The 20,926-nt window shown below is 41.8% G+C and overlaps 2 protein-coding genes across 4 annotated transcripts in view; one reads left to right on the forward strand and one right to left on the reverse strand.

Annotated features, from left to right (window-relative positions):
* The window catches only part of nrg2a (neuregulin 2a), a gene marked incomplete at its 5' end in the record, with an annotated part of 194,291 nt that overhangs the window by 151,044 nt on the left and 22,321 nt on the right, over positions 1–20,926 (reverse strand). The window contains one exon of one of the 3 annotated variants that reach the window (XM_079508337.1): positions 2,001–2,409. The exons of the other annotated variants lie outside the window; for them this stretch is intronic. Coding sequence (XP_079364463.1) covers positions 2,001–2,409 — 409 coding nt within the window. Of the gene's footprint in view, positions 1–2,000; positions 2,410–20,926 lie in introns of those variants that run through there. 3 annotated transcript variants of the gene reach the window in all.
* Positions 5,913–19,967, forward strand: puraa (purine-rich element binding protein Aa). Its single transcript, XM_079508345.1, has 2 exons — positions 5,913–6,023; positions 16,498–19,967. Exon 2 carries the CDS (start codon positions 16,570–16,572, stop codon positions 17,428–17,430), a length of 861 nt encoding a protein of 286 aa, XP_079364471.1. The 5' UTR covers positions 5,913–6,023; positions 16,498–16,569; the 3' UTR covers positions 17,431–19,967.

A 20,926-nucleotide genomic window follows, 5' to 3' on the forward strand; every position in this document is an offset into this window, starting at 1 on the left:
CAGTTTAAGATTATCGCATGTAATCCCATGCAGGCCTCCTCCTAAAAGAAGATGCACATGTGCATGAAGAACCTAGCCGACAGAAGAATAGGCTAATGCCAGTGAGGGATTAGACAGCACCATTGAGCCTTTGTATATAGTATAGCCTTCTGGTAATGTGCAGGGCAGCGTGATTACATTAACCACTTGAGTCCCAGCATCCCAATTATTCTTTTGGTTACGAGATTTTGTGTAGAGTGCAGAAAGAGCATACCAAGTACAGTTGCAACTCAGTTTTACTAAGTCCTAGATCTTACCCGTTCGAATATGATATGAACACCAAATGATGTACAGTCAGTGTTGGTAATGTGCCGTCGGGCAAGTACTGCAGGAAATGGTGAATTCTGGGGAAATTGCAAAGTGTGGTTGCCTCGATCACGCAGACGCCTTCGGAAATATAGGCCCCTCCCACAGATTTTGCTATAGCCAATTACAATGTCAAGTCACCTCCGCCTTACTTTGAACGATAATCTATCTAATCAAAATGCCTGTGGTGTTTCAATCGGATAGGTCCAGAGATCATGTGTACCGATTTTTGTGAGATTTGGACAAAATCTGTAGGTGGAAGAGCAAAAAGTGTTTTGAAGAAAATTCAAAATGGTGGAAAATCTTTCTAGACGCAAATGGGCGTGGCCTATATGGGGAGTCATGACCCAATGAATACAGAGAAAATGTTTTTTTATTTTATGACTTACGGTTCAAGAGTTATATAGGGCAAAACGTAAAGTGGGCTGTTATAGCGCCAAGTGAGGCCGAATGATGTAATTATTTTACAATTATGAATTTTCGTAATTATTATATGAACCTCCTCTCCAAGTTTTGTATAGCGCTTACAGCCTCCATGTAAAAAATCACACCCGTGTGAACTGAGTGGTGTAATATAGCCTGTCTGACGTAATGAAATCACACCCGGGTGAATAGGGTGAACATAGCAACCATGCTCATTTTTTCTGCACAGACTAACAAAGCCAGTTGTAGGAGTGGTTTACACCACTCAATAATGAAATCACACCCGGGTGAACAGGGTGAACATAGCAACCATGCTCATTTTTTCTGCACAGACTAACAAAGCCAGTTGTAGGAGTGGTTTACACCACTCAAAAATACTTGAATGGGAGTCTTCGATCTTCCCATTGGAAGTTAATGTGGAAAATTAATTCACTAATAAATGTATACGCAAATAAAGCAAAATTTGTTAAATTGAAGAAAGAGCTTTGCATGCTAATGTGAGTCGCTCTGGATTAAGAGCGTCTGCTAAATGCCTAAATTGTAATTGTAAATTGCATGCCCTATAAAATTAAATGGTCAAATGTGCAAATTCAGATCAACTGGGCAAGCCAGTGAGAAGCAGGGGGGTAGGACACACACACACACACACACACACACACACACACACACACACACACACACACACACACACACACACACACACACACACACACACACAGTTCATATATGTTAGATAGAGGGTTTAAGACAAGTGCAGGTTATAGGCTACCCGTGGCAACAGGCCGCTGTCCCTGGTGCTGAAATTGTGCGAGGCCTCGTGTAGTTCAATGCTCGATCATGCCGCGACTCATAGCAACAGCATCCTTCTACAAGTCAAAACTATGTTTCCGAATGGTAAATGGTACCAACGCTGAGCTTCAAACGCATAGAGCACAATGCAGATAGTTCAACACAGGACTCAGACAAAACTGCAATTCCTCAGAAGCAACAGTGCGAGGCGCATGTCTGTTGCAGAGAGAGAGAGAGAGAGAGAGAGTTTGATTGATCATGTGGGGCTATGGGAGCTTGCGAGAGTTGTCGAATATTGCTGCATAGACGCCCCGATAGGCCCCCGTGTCTGTTACCCCACTGACTAATACATGCTGTTGCCATTCAAACTATAACCCACCATGGCAATGAAACAGTGGGCACATTCATTCTTCCGGGTTCTGCTTCACAAAGAATGAACTTACCGCAGTCCTCACATAAGATCTTCCCAACATCCTTTTTAAGGTTCTTTCCACTCGTATCTAGGGGCGCGAACGATGCCTTGAAAACCAAGGGCTCGTCAGTTGGGTCCATGAAAAAAATGTACTTGTGGTTCTTTTTTACTTTGGTGCACGGAGCCTCCGATCCGAATTCTCCCACGGTGACGAGCTGCTCGCGTTCCAGCCCCCCGCTGTTCAGCGGCCACACGTCCAGCACTCTGACATTCACACGGTACGGCTCCGCGGAGACGTTCAGCGGCGCAGACTGCACCTTCCCCTCGATCACCACGGCGGATTTGTAAGCCTGGTCCTGCAGGGAATTCAAACTCGGGGAGTAGCAGGCGAAGGAGACCCCGATGACCAGCATGGATAAATGCACTGAATCAAGCCTCATGCCGCCTGCTTTGGCTCGGTGGTCGCAGGTCGCGTTGCGGATGCAGGGCTCTTTGGGCTGCGGGGCGATGGAGAGACAGCAGAGAGGCTCCAGTAGCACGGCGGCAGCGCGGCAGACCTTGCATAAGTGTCCATGCCATCGGGATCCGCTGCTTTTTTACGAATAATTCTGCAATGGTGTAAATAGCAGCTTGAAACAGGAAACCGGGTGACGATGCCGGGTTTAAAATCCAGTCAAATTAAGTGCTTCGCGCTAATAAGGCATCTTAGATAAGCCAAGACATTCACGGATTCTCCCCTCCAGAATATCCCCCTGTTATGCCATAGTAGCCTAACTGCAAAGACGACGCCACTCTCTATCTTTGCCCCAAAATTGCAGTGGTAAGATAGCAGCCTACTGCTCAGCTGTGATGGTGTTCCACGCTATCATCTGCAGCAGAAGAAAAAGGCGCAAAATGCTGCAGTGAACCATAAGTTTTGTAGTCCAGTCGCAAAACATGCACTATACGATTCATTCCCCAAAAATAAAAACAATAGATGTTAGGCGTGTAGCGAAAATACACCGCCTTCCACCACAATCCTCTCTCCGCCTCCCCCAACTCACCACAGACGGAGAGAAAAGATACCGTTTGCCAGGGGCTCCGTCACAAAACGCACGACTGGAGCACCGAGAAATAGGCTACAGATGGACCAACGGTCGATCTCCCAACTCCCAAACCCATTGAGCAGATGACAATCACATGGTGTTTGTCAACAGTGATCTCACGTTCGAATGAAATAAACCAATGTCAGAATCCATCACGGTCCCTCCTCTAAAGCGCCTCTTACAGTAGCCAAGGCATTACTCCCCCAAAAAATCTAATCGGCTTAAATTGGAAATACAGCTGCATACAGTGTAGCAGGCCTGGAGGAATCATGTGGCTGCGATGACTAACCCTGCGAAAGCATTTCAGTGTTCAGTGTTCTCCACCAGACTATATTGCCAAGCAATGAGTTTTGCGTCTTATTCCATTAAGTCATGCCCTGCATTCAGCTCACATTCGCTGCTCTGCCTCTTAAAAAAAATAAAAAAGAAGAAACACCGCATAAAAATCAACGGCTGTGAAAAAAACCCTACAATATCGATTCTAATCAGTGAAGGTGTAGCTTATGCCCTATTGACAGTAAGTTATGTTGTTATAATTGTCTTGAAGTTCTGTTGCATTTGTGCCTGAAAAGAAGAATCGAGGAAGCACATACAAATTTCTGAAATCAAATGAAAAGTTCGATCTGCTATATAAATGATTCGATGGTTTCAAGTTTTGACATTAAATGCAACATTCGGTGTAGCCAAATCGCCGAATATATATATAATGCGGATATATTAGGATGTGGCTGAAAGTATCATAAATGGCGACATCTGCTGACCAAAGTGCCTCATCTTCTCAGAGCTCACAAACGTTCTGTAGACATTGGGCCTCATGCGCCAACCGTTCTTAAGAAGTTCTTAAGAGGAAATTTGTTCTTAGACCCACTTAGGACGTTTTTAAGAAGGTTTTGGGATCCCTCAATCTTTTCTTAGCTGTGATTTGTTCGTAGGTAAGAACAGAATCTACGCACACTGTAGAGCACTCTTAGGGTGCCTTTTTCGTTCATAAGTGCAATCTGAAAACATAAAGGAAAAACAGCGCCATCTGCATGATGCTCAAAGTTTGGTCTGAGGACCTCAAGGGGTCCTTGAGGAAGTTCCAGGCAGTCCACAGCAAAATATGGAACATTTTACCACTTTAATCCCATTTTATACTTGACAATACTGAAAATAGTCAATCTACAAGCTCACAAACGCGTCCCATTACTGCCCATTTTGAGCTTGTAGATCGGCTATTTTCAAAACATTTTGATAAATCTTCAAAGCATTTCCCTAGCAGAAAATATTTTCATATGGGGGTCTGCAGAATGCATGTCAATTTGGGGGTCCTTGACATGAAAATGTTTGAGAACCACTGGTTTAGAGTTTACAACCCAACCCAAACAAATGCACCATACCCACCACATAACCCTATGGTAATTAGGATGCTAATTAGGATATATGGGGCGTCTACCTATGATAATTTGAATGAACTGGCACACCCCTTCAAGTTACGAGGATTTGGATTCATCATCATAAGAACATGCTTATGAACAATTCTGCCTACTTAAGAACGTTTCATGAATCTGACTGGACTTCTCTTAGGAATTCACTTAGGAAGAAATGTAAGAGGAAAAGTTAGGAACTTATTGGCGCATGAGGCCCATTGTTCTAAAACAGATATGACCTCTTATCTAGCACCATGTTGATCGTATTCAACTGATGGACCAGATGGACTTAAGCCTGCACAGGGTACAGGCCCGGGACCCTCAAGGTTCCTTGAGGGAGTTCTAGACCCACAAGATCCGTAACTCTGCATGAGACTATACAAATGGAACCAAATGGACCCACTGGGTTCCATATACACTCTCAGAGTTATGGGGGTCCTTGAAATAAAAATACGTTTGAGAAGCACTGGTTTTATAGAATGGTCCGTGCAGATCTGGAATCGAGAACAGAGAACCATTATCTTAATCGTGTATATTCATTCTGTAGAATATTTATTTTAAAATAAATACAAAATATATGAAATTCTGGCAATAACATTACGGGGTGGTATAAGTTACTGAAATCATTCTCATGTTTACTTTTTATTTATTTAAAACAAATTAAATAAATAGCCTACGTTGACGACTGATTCCATTATCAGTTTGTCACTGCAGATGAAACCAAATGAACGCGTGTTATATGTCAAAGTGAAGCATTGAGTCATACCATCAGATGGCATACAAGTCTGTTTAGGATTCAATGAAGACGTGCGTCTTCTATGGGCTGCTGTCCATGGTGCTGAAAGTAGGAAAAGACGTCTAAAAAGGTTGTACCTCCTAGACTGTAAAAAATCCGGAGTGTTAACTCCGAGAGTCTATACAATCTCGGAGCTACAAAAGGGACGTGTGTGTGTGTGTGTGTGTGTGTGTGTGTGTGTGTGTGTGTGTGTGTGTGTGTGCGCGCGCGCGCGTGTGTGCATGTGTGTGCGCGCGTGTGTGTGTGTGTGCGCGCGCGCGCGTGCCTATTAGGCTACTTTCAGTCGACAAGTGACAACCGTGGCGCGCCGGAGTACATACAATAGGCATATTATTAGCATATTAAGCCTCATTTTAATAGGATACTTTGTAATGTATGGTCTGGTCTGCTATACTCGACACCGCCGCTACGACAAAGTACAGTAGCAGGCTAGCATGGATCGGGCTTTAGGACTATGTGGAAGAACAGCAGCAATTCCTGGTGGTGAAGCAACAGTGCGATGATGCGCATGTCCGTTAATGGGTTCACTCGGTGCGTGTTGACATCATAGGTGAAGCGTGAGCTCGTGTGCGTGCGTGAGTCCGTCTCTCTCCCTCTCTCTCTCTCTCCATGCCACGACGCGCTGTTTCGTTCCATCTTTGAGGTGAATGCGTGTTGACAGACAGCAGGCCCGACGTCGTCATTATTGATCTTTGGAACGTTATTTCTTCTCTCTGCAAGACGGCACCGGGGCTGTAAGGCTTTCCGCGTGCCGTTCCAGCAGGGTAAGATATTATTGCGTTCTTCTTGCTTGCCGGGTATATATAGGCTATATATATAGACGACGATGTGTTTTAAACATGTCATTCTCAATGTTACAGTTGCAACAAAAAAGTGTCCTTATGCTGCAGCCAATCGTGTTTCATTGCTATGCCAGAGTCGCAGGAACATGCCATCGTGTAATAGCAGTGTGTGAACACGGCTGACATTCGACGGCGGAGAGACGTGATAGGCTCGGCTATATAGCACAGCACAGCATTCCTGTACCAGGATACGGCGCAATACATCAATAAATAAACAAATCAAACTTTCGGATGTGGTCAACGGCAGCCTTTTGGAAAGCTGCAATGACATGACATCTCTGGAAACATGCGTCCGTAGGCTATGGGGCCAGTGTTTCTCAGCCCTTTCAATATTATTTCAAAGGACACCCATTGCATTGCGGATGCTTTTTTTCCTTTTTTTTTTAATCTCTGAAAACCTGTGAAACCCCAATGGAACCCACTTGGTTGGCTGACCCATATCAAGTTAATTGGAAGTTTGAGTGATATATCATAAATAAACACTTTAAACATGCCCAATTAGTTATAAGTATAGGCTACATTTATAACTAATGGGTCATATGTTGAAACAATTTGGGATCACTGTCAGTATCACGTCTTTGTTCAAATAAATACAAAATAACACACACACACACACACACACACACACACACACACACACACACACACACACACACACACACACACACACACACACACACACACACACACACACACACACACACACACACACATATATGTTTAGCCAGGATATAGGCTATATGAGCTCAAATATGAGCCAGCCAGGGCAAAAAGGATGAAACACATCCTCAGACATCCCCCGTTACAAAACAAGCGACGTGGTCTAATAGGAGTTATAGTTAACTAAATGTATAGCCTATTACAAAAATCAATAACCTTCCCAAACACACCGTTGCAACACGGACCATCACATTGCAATGAATCTAAAAAGTAGCGGTATAGGAAAGTCGCAGCAGGTAACCATGAACTAAACCACGAGGCCCCGTCTCCACAGCAACAATCACGCATTCCTATAGTGTCAAACCCCGACAGCAAAATGTGTCGAAATTAAAATAATACCATAAATGCTACACGTCCAACAATATATGCACCTATATCCAACAACACAACGCTGCAATGAATGATTGTATATGGTGGCATGGCCTATACCGCAGTTTTGTGGAAGATTAGGCGTTATATACCCGTTATAGGCCAGCCCTTTGGATCTATAAGCGTTACAATACACTCGCCCTAATGACAATTTCAGCACAAAATGTCATGCTTTCGTCTAGACTGTAATTTTGTTTTAAATATAGGCAAAATTAAACATTTACAGAATATTTAGTCTTACAGAAATATTTGCGTCTCTATTGTGTTGCTATGTATATGACAATGGCCATTTTATATTTGTTTATGCCTAATATGCATATACAAAGTTTTGCGTTAATTCAGAATGTTTGATGTAGGCTATATCAATTAAATATAGCCTCAAGGATATAAAATGGAAGTTATGCCTGTCAAATTCTTGCTATATGGCTTAAGACATCATTTTAATTTCTTTGTGCTATGAATTCGTTTATATATCTTAAAGTAGACCCATGCATTTGAGAAACTTAACAGAAGAACCAAGACATTAAAACAATATAAATATAGCTTTCAAAATATTTTTTTATACCGGTAGTTTGTATAGGTTATAGGAAAACGCAGTCAAAGGCCGACATTTTTCACTATAAACTTTGGGATTAAGCGTCGGGCCTTCAAGCCTATATCTGACCTTTTAGAAAACGCCGAAGAAAGAAGAATGTCTTCAATGCTGGTTAAATAGATCAGCATATTAATGAATGATTAATTAACAAACTGTTTTCAACATGCGTCTAGTTTATGGTATACTTTATGCATCCGTTTTCATCAGACCTATACAAGCCTCCTCACTCAGTCCTCTAACGTCATGGGCGGCGGCCACCGGTTTGGTTCATAATAGGCCAGATCGTGAGTCGTGCTTATAATACAAATACCAATACATTGTTTTGACCTAAAAAATAATAAATAACGCAAAATTGTTGCTTAAATTTGGCGTAGATTATAGCTGCTGCATGAAATGGTGTGTCTTATTTCCCTACAGTGTTGCCCAGTTGCGAAAACTCGCAGCATTTTGTGTATGTGTATGTGTATTTTGTGATGTGATTTGTGTATGGGCCTGTTACAAAATGACTTAAATGCTCGTTCGATTTGAATGTCCTATACATTTAGGCAATATAGGCTACAATAAATATAGCAATATAAATGGCTATACACTTCGTCTATCCTTAAAACCAATATGGAAATGCCAAAGTAGGCCTAATTTCATCGGATTTTTGTGTCATTTCATCTCACGCAGCTCTGAAAACTCAACATTTCTGAATACAATACAAGGGAAACAGTAGGCTATGTTTACCAGACATGCTGCTGGTGAATTTATTATTGCTAAAGCTAAAGTTGATCAAAAATGTTCACATCAGGATCAATGTGCTGCTCAGGTGTGATGATTTGCGGTGCAGAGCGATACCATGAGTTTAAAAGGACTCAAGGAGGTTGTAGTTTCAATATCAGATTGAGGGGATATATTGTGGTGTAATCATTTCCTAGAAGAGACAGTGGATTTACTGTAGGCTACATCAAACGAAAGACACAGTGACAACATGATAATAAAAAAAAAACATGAAAAAAGAAGAAAAATAAAACGGGGACAATGGGAGTTTTGTTTTCAACAATTTATCTAAATACGGACATAGGGTCAATAATAACACAAGTCGGCTATGCATTAAAGTGTATGCAGCTTTCCACAGCAGCCTCACCTGCTGCATGGGACAAGCCTTTTGGTCAAAGCATATTAAAGCTACTTTGGGAACTTACCATGCGAGGTTATTGCTTCAGTTCATTCTATGGTCAACTGTTTGGCATTTTACCTCAAAAGGTCGGGAAGTTTTAGTCCCTATGTGTGTAGTGTAATGCTATCATCTAAGTTTCTCACGTCAGTCGGCGTGAGATATATGTTGTTATGCATTAAAACATGCAGGCATAGGCTATGACATTACTATGACATTAAAGACCATGCATACTATAGGCTAGTTTATTTTTGTTAGGTATAGTCGATATTGCTACATGGGGAAATGTATAGGCCTAGCTAATATGACAATAGGTTATCAATGGCAACAATTAGGCTATTGCATTTGCAGCCTAATATTTTTTAGTAAACATGACCACATGTCATGACAGCCCACGACCTCAAAGGTTCAAGTTCAGGCCAGACCTGGTGAATATTGTTTTGTATCTCTGAGCAAGGGAGGGTTTCAACATAGACATGAATGGATTCCTTGCCGTGTATGTTCTTGACTTAACCAATGTCTTGCGCGAGAATCTTCCACAACGTTTGGATGGGTTTCTTTCACGGCAACCGGTATGAGGGGAAAATGCTCCGTCAAGGCACAACAATTCACAAAATCCGTGACGTCAGACGATTGTAAGCATTTGATTTCCGGTTCAAGCATTTCAAAATAACAGCGTCGGACGTCGGTGACAAACAACTGATTATCATGTCCTATCTCTTTTTATATATATTGCACGTTTATGTGTTCCATAACCACAGGTTTAGCTGATGCTGCAAGGAATATGTCTGCAACAAAAATGTGATTTATTTCTCACAGTGTGGCAGAAAATTAGGCATGCCAAGGTGCAAATTATTACTTTTATGTGAATTTATTACAACATTTTATATAAAAGCAGATCTACAAACTCACGTATCACATTGCATTGAGATCTTTTCACCATTTGTGTGAATTAGTAGCCTATAGTGCTATATATGGTAGTAAAAGGCTACTCATGAGACACCCGTTACCTGGCAATCCTCAATATTTAATATTTTATTAGAATTAATTAGTTGTGTGTTATGATATGAATTAAGATAACAAGGTATTTCATTTTGAGCTATGATGTTAATTGTGACTTATTATGGTGATTCTGCACTTGCTTAAGACTAATCTAAGAGTTGTGTAAAGTTACTTTTATATGAATGTAGTGGCCCTCATGGTGACCTAACTGTTTTGTTCCATAACAACAGCAGAGTGAATTGCAAAAAAAAGAAAACAATAATAAAAGAAAAAAAGAAAAGTTTGCCGTGTTGAAACTATATGCTATTTGTTTTTGTCATTGTAGCAGTTCACCTACCAACTCAGTGGCTTTGCTGGGGATGCGCTGACACTCAAGGACGTGTAGACGGTACAAACTATCATGATTAGAGAATAGAGATGATGATGTTGATATGCTGTCATGTCAGAGTCTCCCTCTCTCTCCTGAATGTGTGGGGATCATTACTTGCGCAAGCAGAGCGTGCAAGTAATGTTATCAGTCAGGTGCTACGATGCGTATGTCCCTTAGCAGCATATGATATGATGTCATATGCTTGCACGGTACATACGGAAGCAGACCGTGCAGGTATGTTTTCCGTCATGCTACGAAGCGTATGTCCCATGACGTGATGAAGATATGTACCAATGTCCCTTAGCAGCATATGATATGACGTCATAATATGCTGGCATGGGACATACGGAAGCAGACCGTGCAGGTATGTTTTCCGTCATGCTACGAAGCGTATGTCCCATGACGTGATGAAGATATGTACCAATGCCAGGGTATAATTGGTTTACGATGACGTAATGATGATATGTTTCAGTGTCGGGTGGATTAAAGGGACATACGCATCAAACCACCCGAGTAACCACATTATACCACTAACCAACTCAGAAATGACATATACATACATATAGACATATACATATATAGACATATGAGCATATGACGTGATGAATATATGTACCAATGCCATGGTATAATTGGTTATTGATGGTGACGTAACGATGACATGTTTCAGTGTCGGGTGGACTAAAGGTAATGCCCCTATGTATACATGTATGTAATCTGACACCACTGCCATAACAGGCATAAGTAATCATTACATACTTAATCAAAATACTACTTTTTTTCCTCCAAAAGCAAGGTACGTAGCAAATAGCTAAACCTAATAATTCAATATTGCAAACGTTCTTTCACAGAGAGGCTGAGATTTGAAAGTTTGTAGCGGTCTACAGTACTTGCACGCTCTGCTTGCGCACTAGTAGGCCATTTATGGCCTACTTGTGTGCAACAAGCAAGTAGGCACTCGACAGAGTGCAGTTCTAGTTACTTGTTAATTGCGCAAGCAGAGTGCGCAAGTATACTAGTTTCGCCCAGGACGATGCGTATGCAACGTCCCAGCAAATGATGGTGCCAGACTACATACATGTATACATAGGAGCATTACCTCTAATCCTCCCGACACTAAAACATATCGTCATTACGTCACCATCGAAAACCAATTACACTCTGGCATTGGGACCTTTAATCCACATCTTTATTACGTCATCATTGAGAGCTAGTCATCATTGAGAGCTAGCATATGACGCCAGTTATACCCTGACGTCATATGCTGGGACGGTGCATACGCATCAAAAGTAGGCTAGTTGCCGCTCCAAACTTTTCCATTCCTTTCTCCGCATGGTGCACATTCCTCGTTCGTGTGTGATCAACACTTCAACAGTGTACCAGTCACCACATAAAACAAGGTAAACACCAACAATAAGGACATAAAACAAACCAACAAAAAGTTGCTGCGGAGCCCTTGTGTCCTGTCGCCGCAGAGCAGCGCCACGTCAGCTCATCGAAGGCATTGGGTCCTTTAATCCACATCTTTATTACGATATACTTCATAATACTACTTTTTTATGTGCAAAAAGTAGGTACGTAGCAAATAGCTACGACAGTACTTGCGCGCTCTGCTTGCGCACTTGGCCTACTTGTGTGCAACAAGCAAGTAGGCACTCGACAGAGTGCAGTTCTAGTTTATTCTGTGATGCACAACAATTTACAATTTAGGCATTTAGCAGACGCTCTTAATCCAGAGTGATTTACAGTATAAGCAAGAACAACCAACACGGTAATACATCAAATTCATAAAAATAGTCATCAGGAATCATACGCTATAATAACCTAACATCCGTCTATAGTGGAATATCTATATAATGAAACTATGCGTATATACACTATAGAGTGCTATGTCTACACAAAATCTAAATTACATAAATTCAGCCTTTGCATACGCCTAGAGTCATCGACGAAAATGCTACGGGCTAAGATGGAGTCTGAAGTGGTGGGTTTTCAGACTACGGCGGAAAATTGGGAGTGAGTCTGCAGTTCTGATTGCAATGGGAAGTGCGTTCCATAGTTTTGGAGCCAGAAGAAAGAGTAGTTTGCATGGGACGTGTGGACTGTGGAGCGTTGTCCCGGCGTTTAAAGTGAAATGTTCTTCCAAATTCCCTGTGTTGGCTGATCTGAACGCACGTGAGGGTTTGTAGGGTCCGACCAGACTTTGAAGATATGGGGGTGCCATACCTGCACAACCGGTGTGAAGTCACACCCAGCCCAGAGTGACTCAGTTGGACGTAAAGGTAATGCCACACGTGCAATGGCATCGGAGTGGCCAGCACATGCCCAGGTGGCACCTCGTCGCAGCGACATAGCGTGGAGTCGGCACGTGACAACGACAACAGGATGCTCCAACACTGTGCTCACAAACAACGGAAATGAACAGGACACAACTGTTTTAGTTGTACAATTGAGTGCCCTACCTTAACACTCATCAACCAAGACCCATGATGCCACTGTCCACATATGCCAAACTGAGCTTGGGTATTATCCCCATTAGCCCCCCCCCTCCAACCACCCCCAACCCCCTCCCAATGAAAACAGACTCTGAGACAAGGTTACCATACCTAAATTAATAACCCCTCCCTAAACCATTGTCCCACCAGCCAACACTAACATCCCTTTCCCTTGGGGCTGCTGTCTTGGCTGGCGGAGGTGGCTCGGGGACTGGGCTGCTGCAGGGGCTTCTTGGACGTGCTGGTAGGAGGCTTAGCTGTGGTGGCTCCTTTGTGGGATTGATAGTCGCAGGTGGTGGCCCCACCATTGAATTCTGCTGTTGGGCTGGTCATTTGGGACTAGTGCCCCCCAAGGACGCTGCTGGTCCCCATGCTGCTGGGGTGGTAGCCGGGCATATAGCCAGTGCTGGGTCTCGTTAGGTGAGCTCCCGTGGATGCAGATAATCCCAGTGAATCTTCTGTGAGGCCCCTCTGTGTCCCTTCCCCGGGTTGTCAAGTCCCTGTTCAGGGGCTACTGTATAGCAGTTTGCCTACCACATGTAGGCCTACAAACAGTTACTATTGCCAGTATGCCATCATGACATAGGCTCTCTATCCTGAGTGTGTGGCGATGACTGTTTTATTTGGCATGCATCGATTAGATCCAGAGTCTAATTAAATTGACTGAGGTCAGGTGTGACTGCTTAAATCAGCCATTATAACGCAACACAACTGTAAAGCCTTTCCCTCTAGGCTAAACAGCAGGGCAACTGGGTTGAACTTTAGTCTGACGCGTGCATGATTAATTCAATATCCAGTTGTTGAATCTCTTTTGGATATGTCAATCCTTTTATTGATAACATCCTAGACAACAATAATAAAAGAAAAAAAGAAAAGTTTGCAGTGTTGAAACTATGCTATTTGTTTTTGTCATTGTAGCAGTTCACCTACCAACTCAGTGGCTTTGCTGGGGATGTGCTGACACTCAAGGACGTGTAGACGGTACAAACTATCATGATTAGAGAATAGAGATGATGATGTTGATATGCTGTCATGTCAGAGTCTCCCTCTCTCTCCTGAATGTGTGGGGATCATTTATTCTGTGATGCACAACAATTTACAATTTAGGCATTTAGCAGACACTCTTAATCCAGAGTGATTTACAGTATAAGCAAGAACAACCAACACATTTTAATACATCAAATACATAAAAATAGTCATCAGAAATCATACGCTATAAGAACCTAACATCCGTCTATAGTGGAATATCTATATAATGAAACTATGCATATATACACTATAGAGTGCTATGTCTACACAAAATGCTATCTAAATTACATAAATTCAGCCTTTGCATATACGCCTAGAGTCATCGACGAAAGTGCTACGGGCTAAGATGGAGTCTGAAGTGGTGGGTTTTCAGACTACGGCGGAAGATTGGAAGTGAGTCTGCAGTTCTGATTGCAATGGCAAGTGCGTTCCATAGTTTTGGAGCCAGAAGAAAGAGTAGTTTGCATGGGACGTGTGGACTGTGGAGCGTTTAAAGTGAAATGTTCTTCCAAATTCCCTGTGTTGGCTGATCTGAGCGCACGTGAGGGTTTGTAGGGTCCGACCAGACTTTGAAGTCTGCACAACCGGTGTGAAGTCACACCCAGCCCAGAGTGACTCAGTTGGACGTAAGGGTAATGCCACACGTGCAATGGCATCGGAGTGGCCAGCACATGCCCAGGTGGCACCTCGTCGCAGCGACATAGCGTGGAGTCGGCACGTGACAACGACAACAGGATGCTCCACCACTTTGCTCACAAACAATGGAAGTGAACAGGACACAACTGTTTTAGTTGTACAATTGAGTGCCCTACCCTAACACTCATCAGCCACCAGTGCCACCACCCATGATGCCACTGTCCACAAATGCCAAACTGAGCTTGGGTATTTTAGCTTTAGTCTGACGCGTGCATGATTAATTCAATATCCAGTCGTTGAATCTCTTTTGGATATGTCAATCTTTTTATTGATAACATCCACTTTTGCAGCAGTACTCAAACTTAAATATATCACTGTAAACTTACAAACAAACAAACTGAACCATCGACCATGCACGGTCGAAAACTGTGTCGTAATAAGGGTTGCCATGACAACCACCCATATCACTGACTGCCTGATTGACATGATGTCATCATATAGAAGGACACATTCAATTCATTCAAATAAATACAGAATAAACAAAAAGCATTTTGGCTCCAACAACAACGTTTCTCGAGAACACTCCATTATTCCTTAATGAGGTATAACACAAAATATGGTCACACAACAAGACCCATCCAGCTCCTCAAGGAGGACATAGATATGAGGAAAATTGAAAAACTTGCATTTATCTTCATCTAGATGAGGGACCAAGGGAGGGGGAGGTAGCAGTGTTGGCTGGTGACTGGTCACATGGGGAGATGTCTGGGAAAATAGTTTGTGAAGGAGTTATTGTATGGTAATAACTCTGTTTCATAGTCCGTTTTTTTCTGTGTTGATTGAGAGGGGGATAATGCAACAATGTGCCGGCTGGGCATGGCCATATATGAAATATATGGTATTGTATGTTTGTATGTTTATATTTACAGGACTATATTTACAGGAGCAATATCCACAATATTATTTACTTTTTGGTTTAATTTGAACCACAGACATTTCTTTGACTTTGAGGTCCAAGAGGCAGTGAATGGGCACACCATGACCAATATGACTTTTGTGATAGTAATTAATAATGTTGTTTCAATTTTTTCAATCAGTGATCGGTGAAAGAGAGCTTTTTGGGGATTTTCTTTCTTTGCTTCACTTAATTTCCTGCAATGTTAACTTAAACATTGCAGGACACTAAATGATTAAACACTAAATGATTAAATCTTTACTCCTATGTCGCATGTCTCCTAATGTGAAGTACTCTTGTTATTTCATACAGACCACATATTGAGGAATGCTTTATAACAGTTATCTGATGAGTACAACTTTGTTTGGATCAAACAATGACCACAAAGACACTAGTAATTTGCTATGACAGGCACCGTCGGTCACCTACAGAAGGGTCAGAATGTGGTAATTTCAGACATGCAGAACATGCATGTACATGTATGTATGTATGTAAAAGTTGTCTCATGAGTATTTTGGAGCAAATATGGTCACAATATGAACTGAAATGTACAAAAATGTGTTGTTAATTTGCCACTTAGTGGAAAAAGGTAGGCTATTTATGTGGATTAATGTGGCACTTAGTGGAAAGGGGATTTTTTTGTGGTCAACATATTCCTTGCAGGGTCAACAGGTACATTTCCCTCAATAACGCTTTGTTATATTTCTATAATTTATTGAAACGGAAAATTCATAAAAAAAGTTCATATGACCAGCCTGCAGGACTCCAAATTGGGCAAGATTTCAGTCCAATCAAGCCCTGTTGACTTCTTTAATAAAATACAAGTCAAGTAGGCTATCGTTTTAATATTTCAATGTGTGTGTGCGTGTGTGTGTGTTTGTGCATGCAGAGAAAAATACTTCTAACATGAATTGATAATTTCACTATTATTTTGAAATCACTGACCGGAAGTTATATGCTTACGCTTGTCCCACATGACGCAGTTCTCGAGCCCTATTTATGCTCGCGGCTTGACATAGGTGGGAAAAGCTAGACCGCAATGTTTTTCCTCTATTTCTCTATGCAGATCTCGCGAGAGTTCCCAGCGTGGCTAGCTGACTGGGGTTGCAGCAGACAGAGGGAGAAGGCAAGCAGCATCATGGCGGACAGAGACAGTGGCAGTGAGCAGGGAGGAGCAGCCACGGGCCCAGGCGTCGGTCCCATGCACCTGGCGACAGGAGGGGCGGGCGCGGCTTCCGGACTCCAGCATGAAACACAGGAGCTGGCGTCGAAACGGGTTGACATCCAAAACAAACGCTTCTATCTGGACGTAAAGCAGAACGCAAAAGGCCGCTTCTTAAAGATAGCCGAAGTCGGGGCCGGGGGTAACAAGAGCCGCCTCACTCTCTCCATGTCAGTGGCAGTCGAGTTCCGTGACTACTTGGGGGACTTCATCGAACATTATGCCCAGTTAGGTCCAAGCAACCCAGACCTGGTACAAGACGAGCCCCGGCGAGCTCTTAAAAGCGAATTCTTGGTCAGGGAGAATCGGAAATACTACATGGATCTGAAAGAGAACCAGAGAGGACGCTTTCTGAGGATTCGACAGACCGTTAACCGGGGGCCCGGTTTGGGATCCACACAAGGCCAGACGATCGCTCTGCCTGCCCAGGGACTTATTGAGTTTCGCGACGCCTTGGCGAAACTTATTGACGATTACGGCGTGGAGGACGAACCGGCAGAGTTGCCGGAGGGGTCATCACTGACTGTAGACAACAAACGGTTTTTCTTCGACGTCGGATCCAATAAGTATGGGGTGTTCATGAGGGTAAGCGAGGTGAAGCCCACGTACCGCAACTCAATTACGGTGCCCTACAAAGTGTGGTCCAAATTTGGGAATACTTTCAGTAAATACGCTGAGGAGATGAAGAAGATCCAGGAGAAGCAGAGAGAAAAACGGGCAAGCGAGATGCAGCAACAACAAGAGGAGATGCAGGCAGATGATGGAGACGAGGATTGATATATATATAGTGCAAAAAAAAGAAACATGCAAAAAGTAATCAAAATAACAAGAGAATTATAATTAAAAAACTCTACTGTATAAAAGAAATCTAAAGATTTAACTGTAATGTTTCTAACTCCAAGGGAGCATCACCCACGATATAATGAAACCAACACAAACTGACAGATACGACATGTTGTCACCCATCGCTGGATGTTACACCACTATTCACCATTAATACAGTTAACAGGCTGCTAAACAAAGTAATAACATATTTGAATCTTGTTTCCTACTTGACAACAAACTATTGAACTGAGTGTTTATTTCCCTTATTAACTTTTGTACAAGTCAAAGCTATTATAAAAGTGTTTGCAATGTTCAAATGGAATTATTGTCGAGCTCCGAGGAAAAAAGTCCTTTTCATGTAAGCTAATGACTTCAGCACAAATCAGATATTTTAATTTTTAACCAAAATTTAAAAGAAAAAAAAAACTTTGTAAGAAGTTGTCACAGTGTACTTGCCATCCTATTTACCTGTGAGTAGAGATGTGTTTACACGTAAATCATATGAGGGCTAGGCCTGCTTTGGAAAACTGGTTTAGATGTCATGCAGTATAAAAAGGAACATATAGGCAATTTCATTAAATGAAATTAAGTGCTCTATCTATTGTGCAATATGCATTGCATAGGAAAAAAAAGTCAAATATATTGAACTGGTCAATGGATGTTGACATGACCTTTGCCAGAGGCATTCAAAGAATTATGAATATTGTAACTTTTTGTTTCAATTGAAATCGTTGCCATGCAGATGAGTATATTATAGACTACCTTTGTGTCTCGTTGTTATGCAATGTGTTTTTTGTTTTGTTAAAGGTACTCAATGCATATTCGGTAAAGGTGGTGCAGTGGCAACATGTAGCAAATGGCCTAAGTTGCAGATTTTTAACACAAAGCACTTAATAAGACAAGCACCCGAAGGTGGTGATTGGCTTAGTCTGGAACTACAGACACAAATAAGCATGATCGGTTAGCACTTTTTGAACAGAAGAAACAATGTTATGTGTACCTGTTAAAGTCATCTAAACCAAAACGGTGCCAAGGAGTGCTATTGCTGCATGTTTACCTGCACTAAAAGCTCGATTTGATGTTGGTCTCCCAAATTTGTGGCTCAAGGACCCTTCCATACCAATTTCTATCTGCCTCTATTCTAGTCAAAATTATTTGAGTTTGATTCATTCTCCCATCCAAAAGGCAATGGTCTACATGTGGTTTAAATGTTTATGAGTGAGCTTGTCCCTTACCTTGAGTCCTGTAATAATCATAAAATGACCATCACACCCGGATTTAATTCCCCGGTTGGTCAGATGCTACGTTCAATGACAAGGATCGGCCATTCCTTCGAGGTACAGAGCAAAAGGGGTGAAGTTTATTGAGAATATTCTGGGCACATGATTGATCACCTGATAATTTAGCCCTGTTGCACTTGACTCGTAAGCCCGAGCATCAACCTTGGATACATGAGATTCCCTCTTGGTCTTAATTGTTAGACATGTTGGGCTTGACGCACAGACACCAGCTGGTTCTAATCCAGTACAGTCGCATCTCATAGATGTGTGTTTGCAGTTTTATAAACTTTAGCCAGCTGACTCCAGAGTATACTGGCAACAATCAGATAATGTTCAGATTTACCTCAGCATTCGATTAAATGATTGCTCCCGTATTTGGATTGACTGGAAACCAGCAGACTAGACTGTCCTTGACCACCTATTTTTGGAGCCAATGGTATAGCCTAAATGATAGCCGACTGGGAGCGTCCTCTTCAGCATAATAAACAACCTGGTGCCTTACACACTTCCGCATGCTTACACGCTGGCCTGGTGCTTCGGATCGCAGTTTGGGTTCTTATTATTGCCTCTTTTAGTTTTTTAAATGTATTTTGTCATTTTTGTCTTGGCCCCCTAGTATGTCCCCTTGTGTGCTAGTGCACAACTTGTGGTGCTATTTAAAGGGTTTATTATAAACCTTTTAGGAAAAACAAAAAAAAACAGGAGCAGAATTATTTTCTGCTACCTCCTTCCCTAACCTCATTGCCATCCCCATTTCCCCCAAGTCATCCAGGTATCGGCCGACTTGTAAACATGGAAGGGGGGTGGTCACCTAGATGCGAGTCGATGCAGAAGAGTCTGCTCTGCACAAGCCACATGTGGCTGGAGGGAAAGCAGTGGCTGACAGGGAAAACATCACTGTGGCCCTGAACTATTCAAACTCTTTGTCGGAGCCCCCTTAAAATGCTAGTTCTATGGCTTGGGTAGTCAATGTGTAATTTGTAAGTCGCTCAACTAATGGGGAGTAGCAAGCATGTATTTTTTTGTTTTTTGTTTTACCTTTTCAGCGTTATTCCACATTATTTGTAATTTTGGAATGTTTTTGCCCATAAAGAATATATAAATATATATTTTTTCTGTGCAACATTTCATCACTGTGTGCAATATCGTATGTGCCAATGGTGGCAATATATGTATATCAATTAAATATATGATTACTATTTGAAAGCATGTGGCTGAATTCCATGTTTATTTCTCTTAAAAGGGTTGTACCCTTATCTGCACTCAAAAGCTCCGACTACTAGGAGATACAGAATTTAAAATAAGTATAGCTAACCAAGCTCCCGATCTGCCTTATCGGCATATAAATTCACCTTTTAACTATTTTAACTTGAAAGAGAACACTGTCAACAACTTAGCCATAATATGTATGTCTCTCTTGGAAGTGGGGATTCGTCACATATGGTTGATGTTGAAGAAATGTGAAGAGCATATACCAGAACTGTTAACCACTTAAACCCTATATATCCCCCAGAGGTCTATGGTAGACCCTTTCATTTACCCCTTTACACCAAATCGCTTCACCGAAAATAGCTGACCTGCAAGCTCACAACACATTGCTACGAGTTGTGAGCTTGTAGATCTGCTATTTTTGCCAAATGTTCACCTATGGTTCAAGTGGTTATGAAAGAAAAAATAAGTATAATCTCCCTGATTTAATTTCTTTTATCTTTTTGCTTTAACAAAGAAAGGTGCTTTGGTCCAATCCCCATGAAGGTGTCTGGTGAACTGTCTTTGGTGGTTGTTGTTTGTAGCACCTTGCTTTCCCAGGTGAATGAAATGCCTGACCAATACTTCTCTGATCTCAACAAAGAATGTCATTCTTCTCTTTTATGTTGCCTCCAATTTATTGTAAAATAAAAATAAATAAAGAACATTTTAATTTGGTTATGATGCATTAAAATATAATTTCATGTACATTTTACAAATTTAAAAAAATAAATAGAATTTATCCATATCTGGGGGGAAGATTATATTATATATGTACTGTATGTGTTTTCCATGCGGTTTGTGTTCTTGTTGAAAAGAAGTGAAAACATCAGATAATCTTGTCTGTGATGGAAGTGGAAGTCTTGAGAGAATATTGTTTAGAAAACATATACTGTATAAGGTTATATTTGGATTGATAG

The sequence above is a fragment of the Electrona antarctica genome (genome assembly GCF_951216825.1).
Source record: "Electrona antarctica genome assembly, chromosome: 8".
NCBI lineage: Eukaryota > Metazoa > Chordata > Actinopteri > Myctophiformes > Myctophidae > Electrona > Electrona antarctica.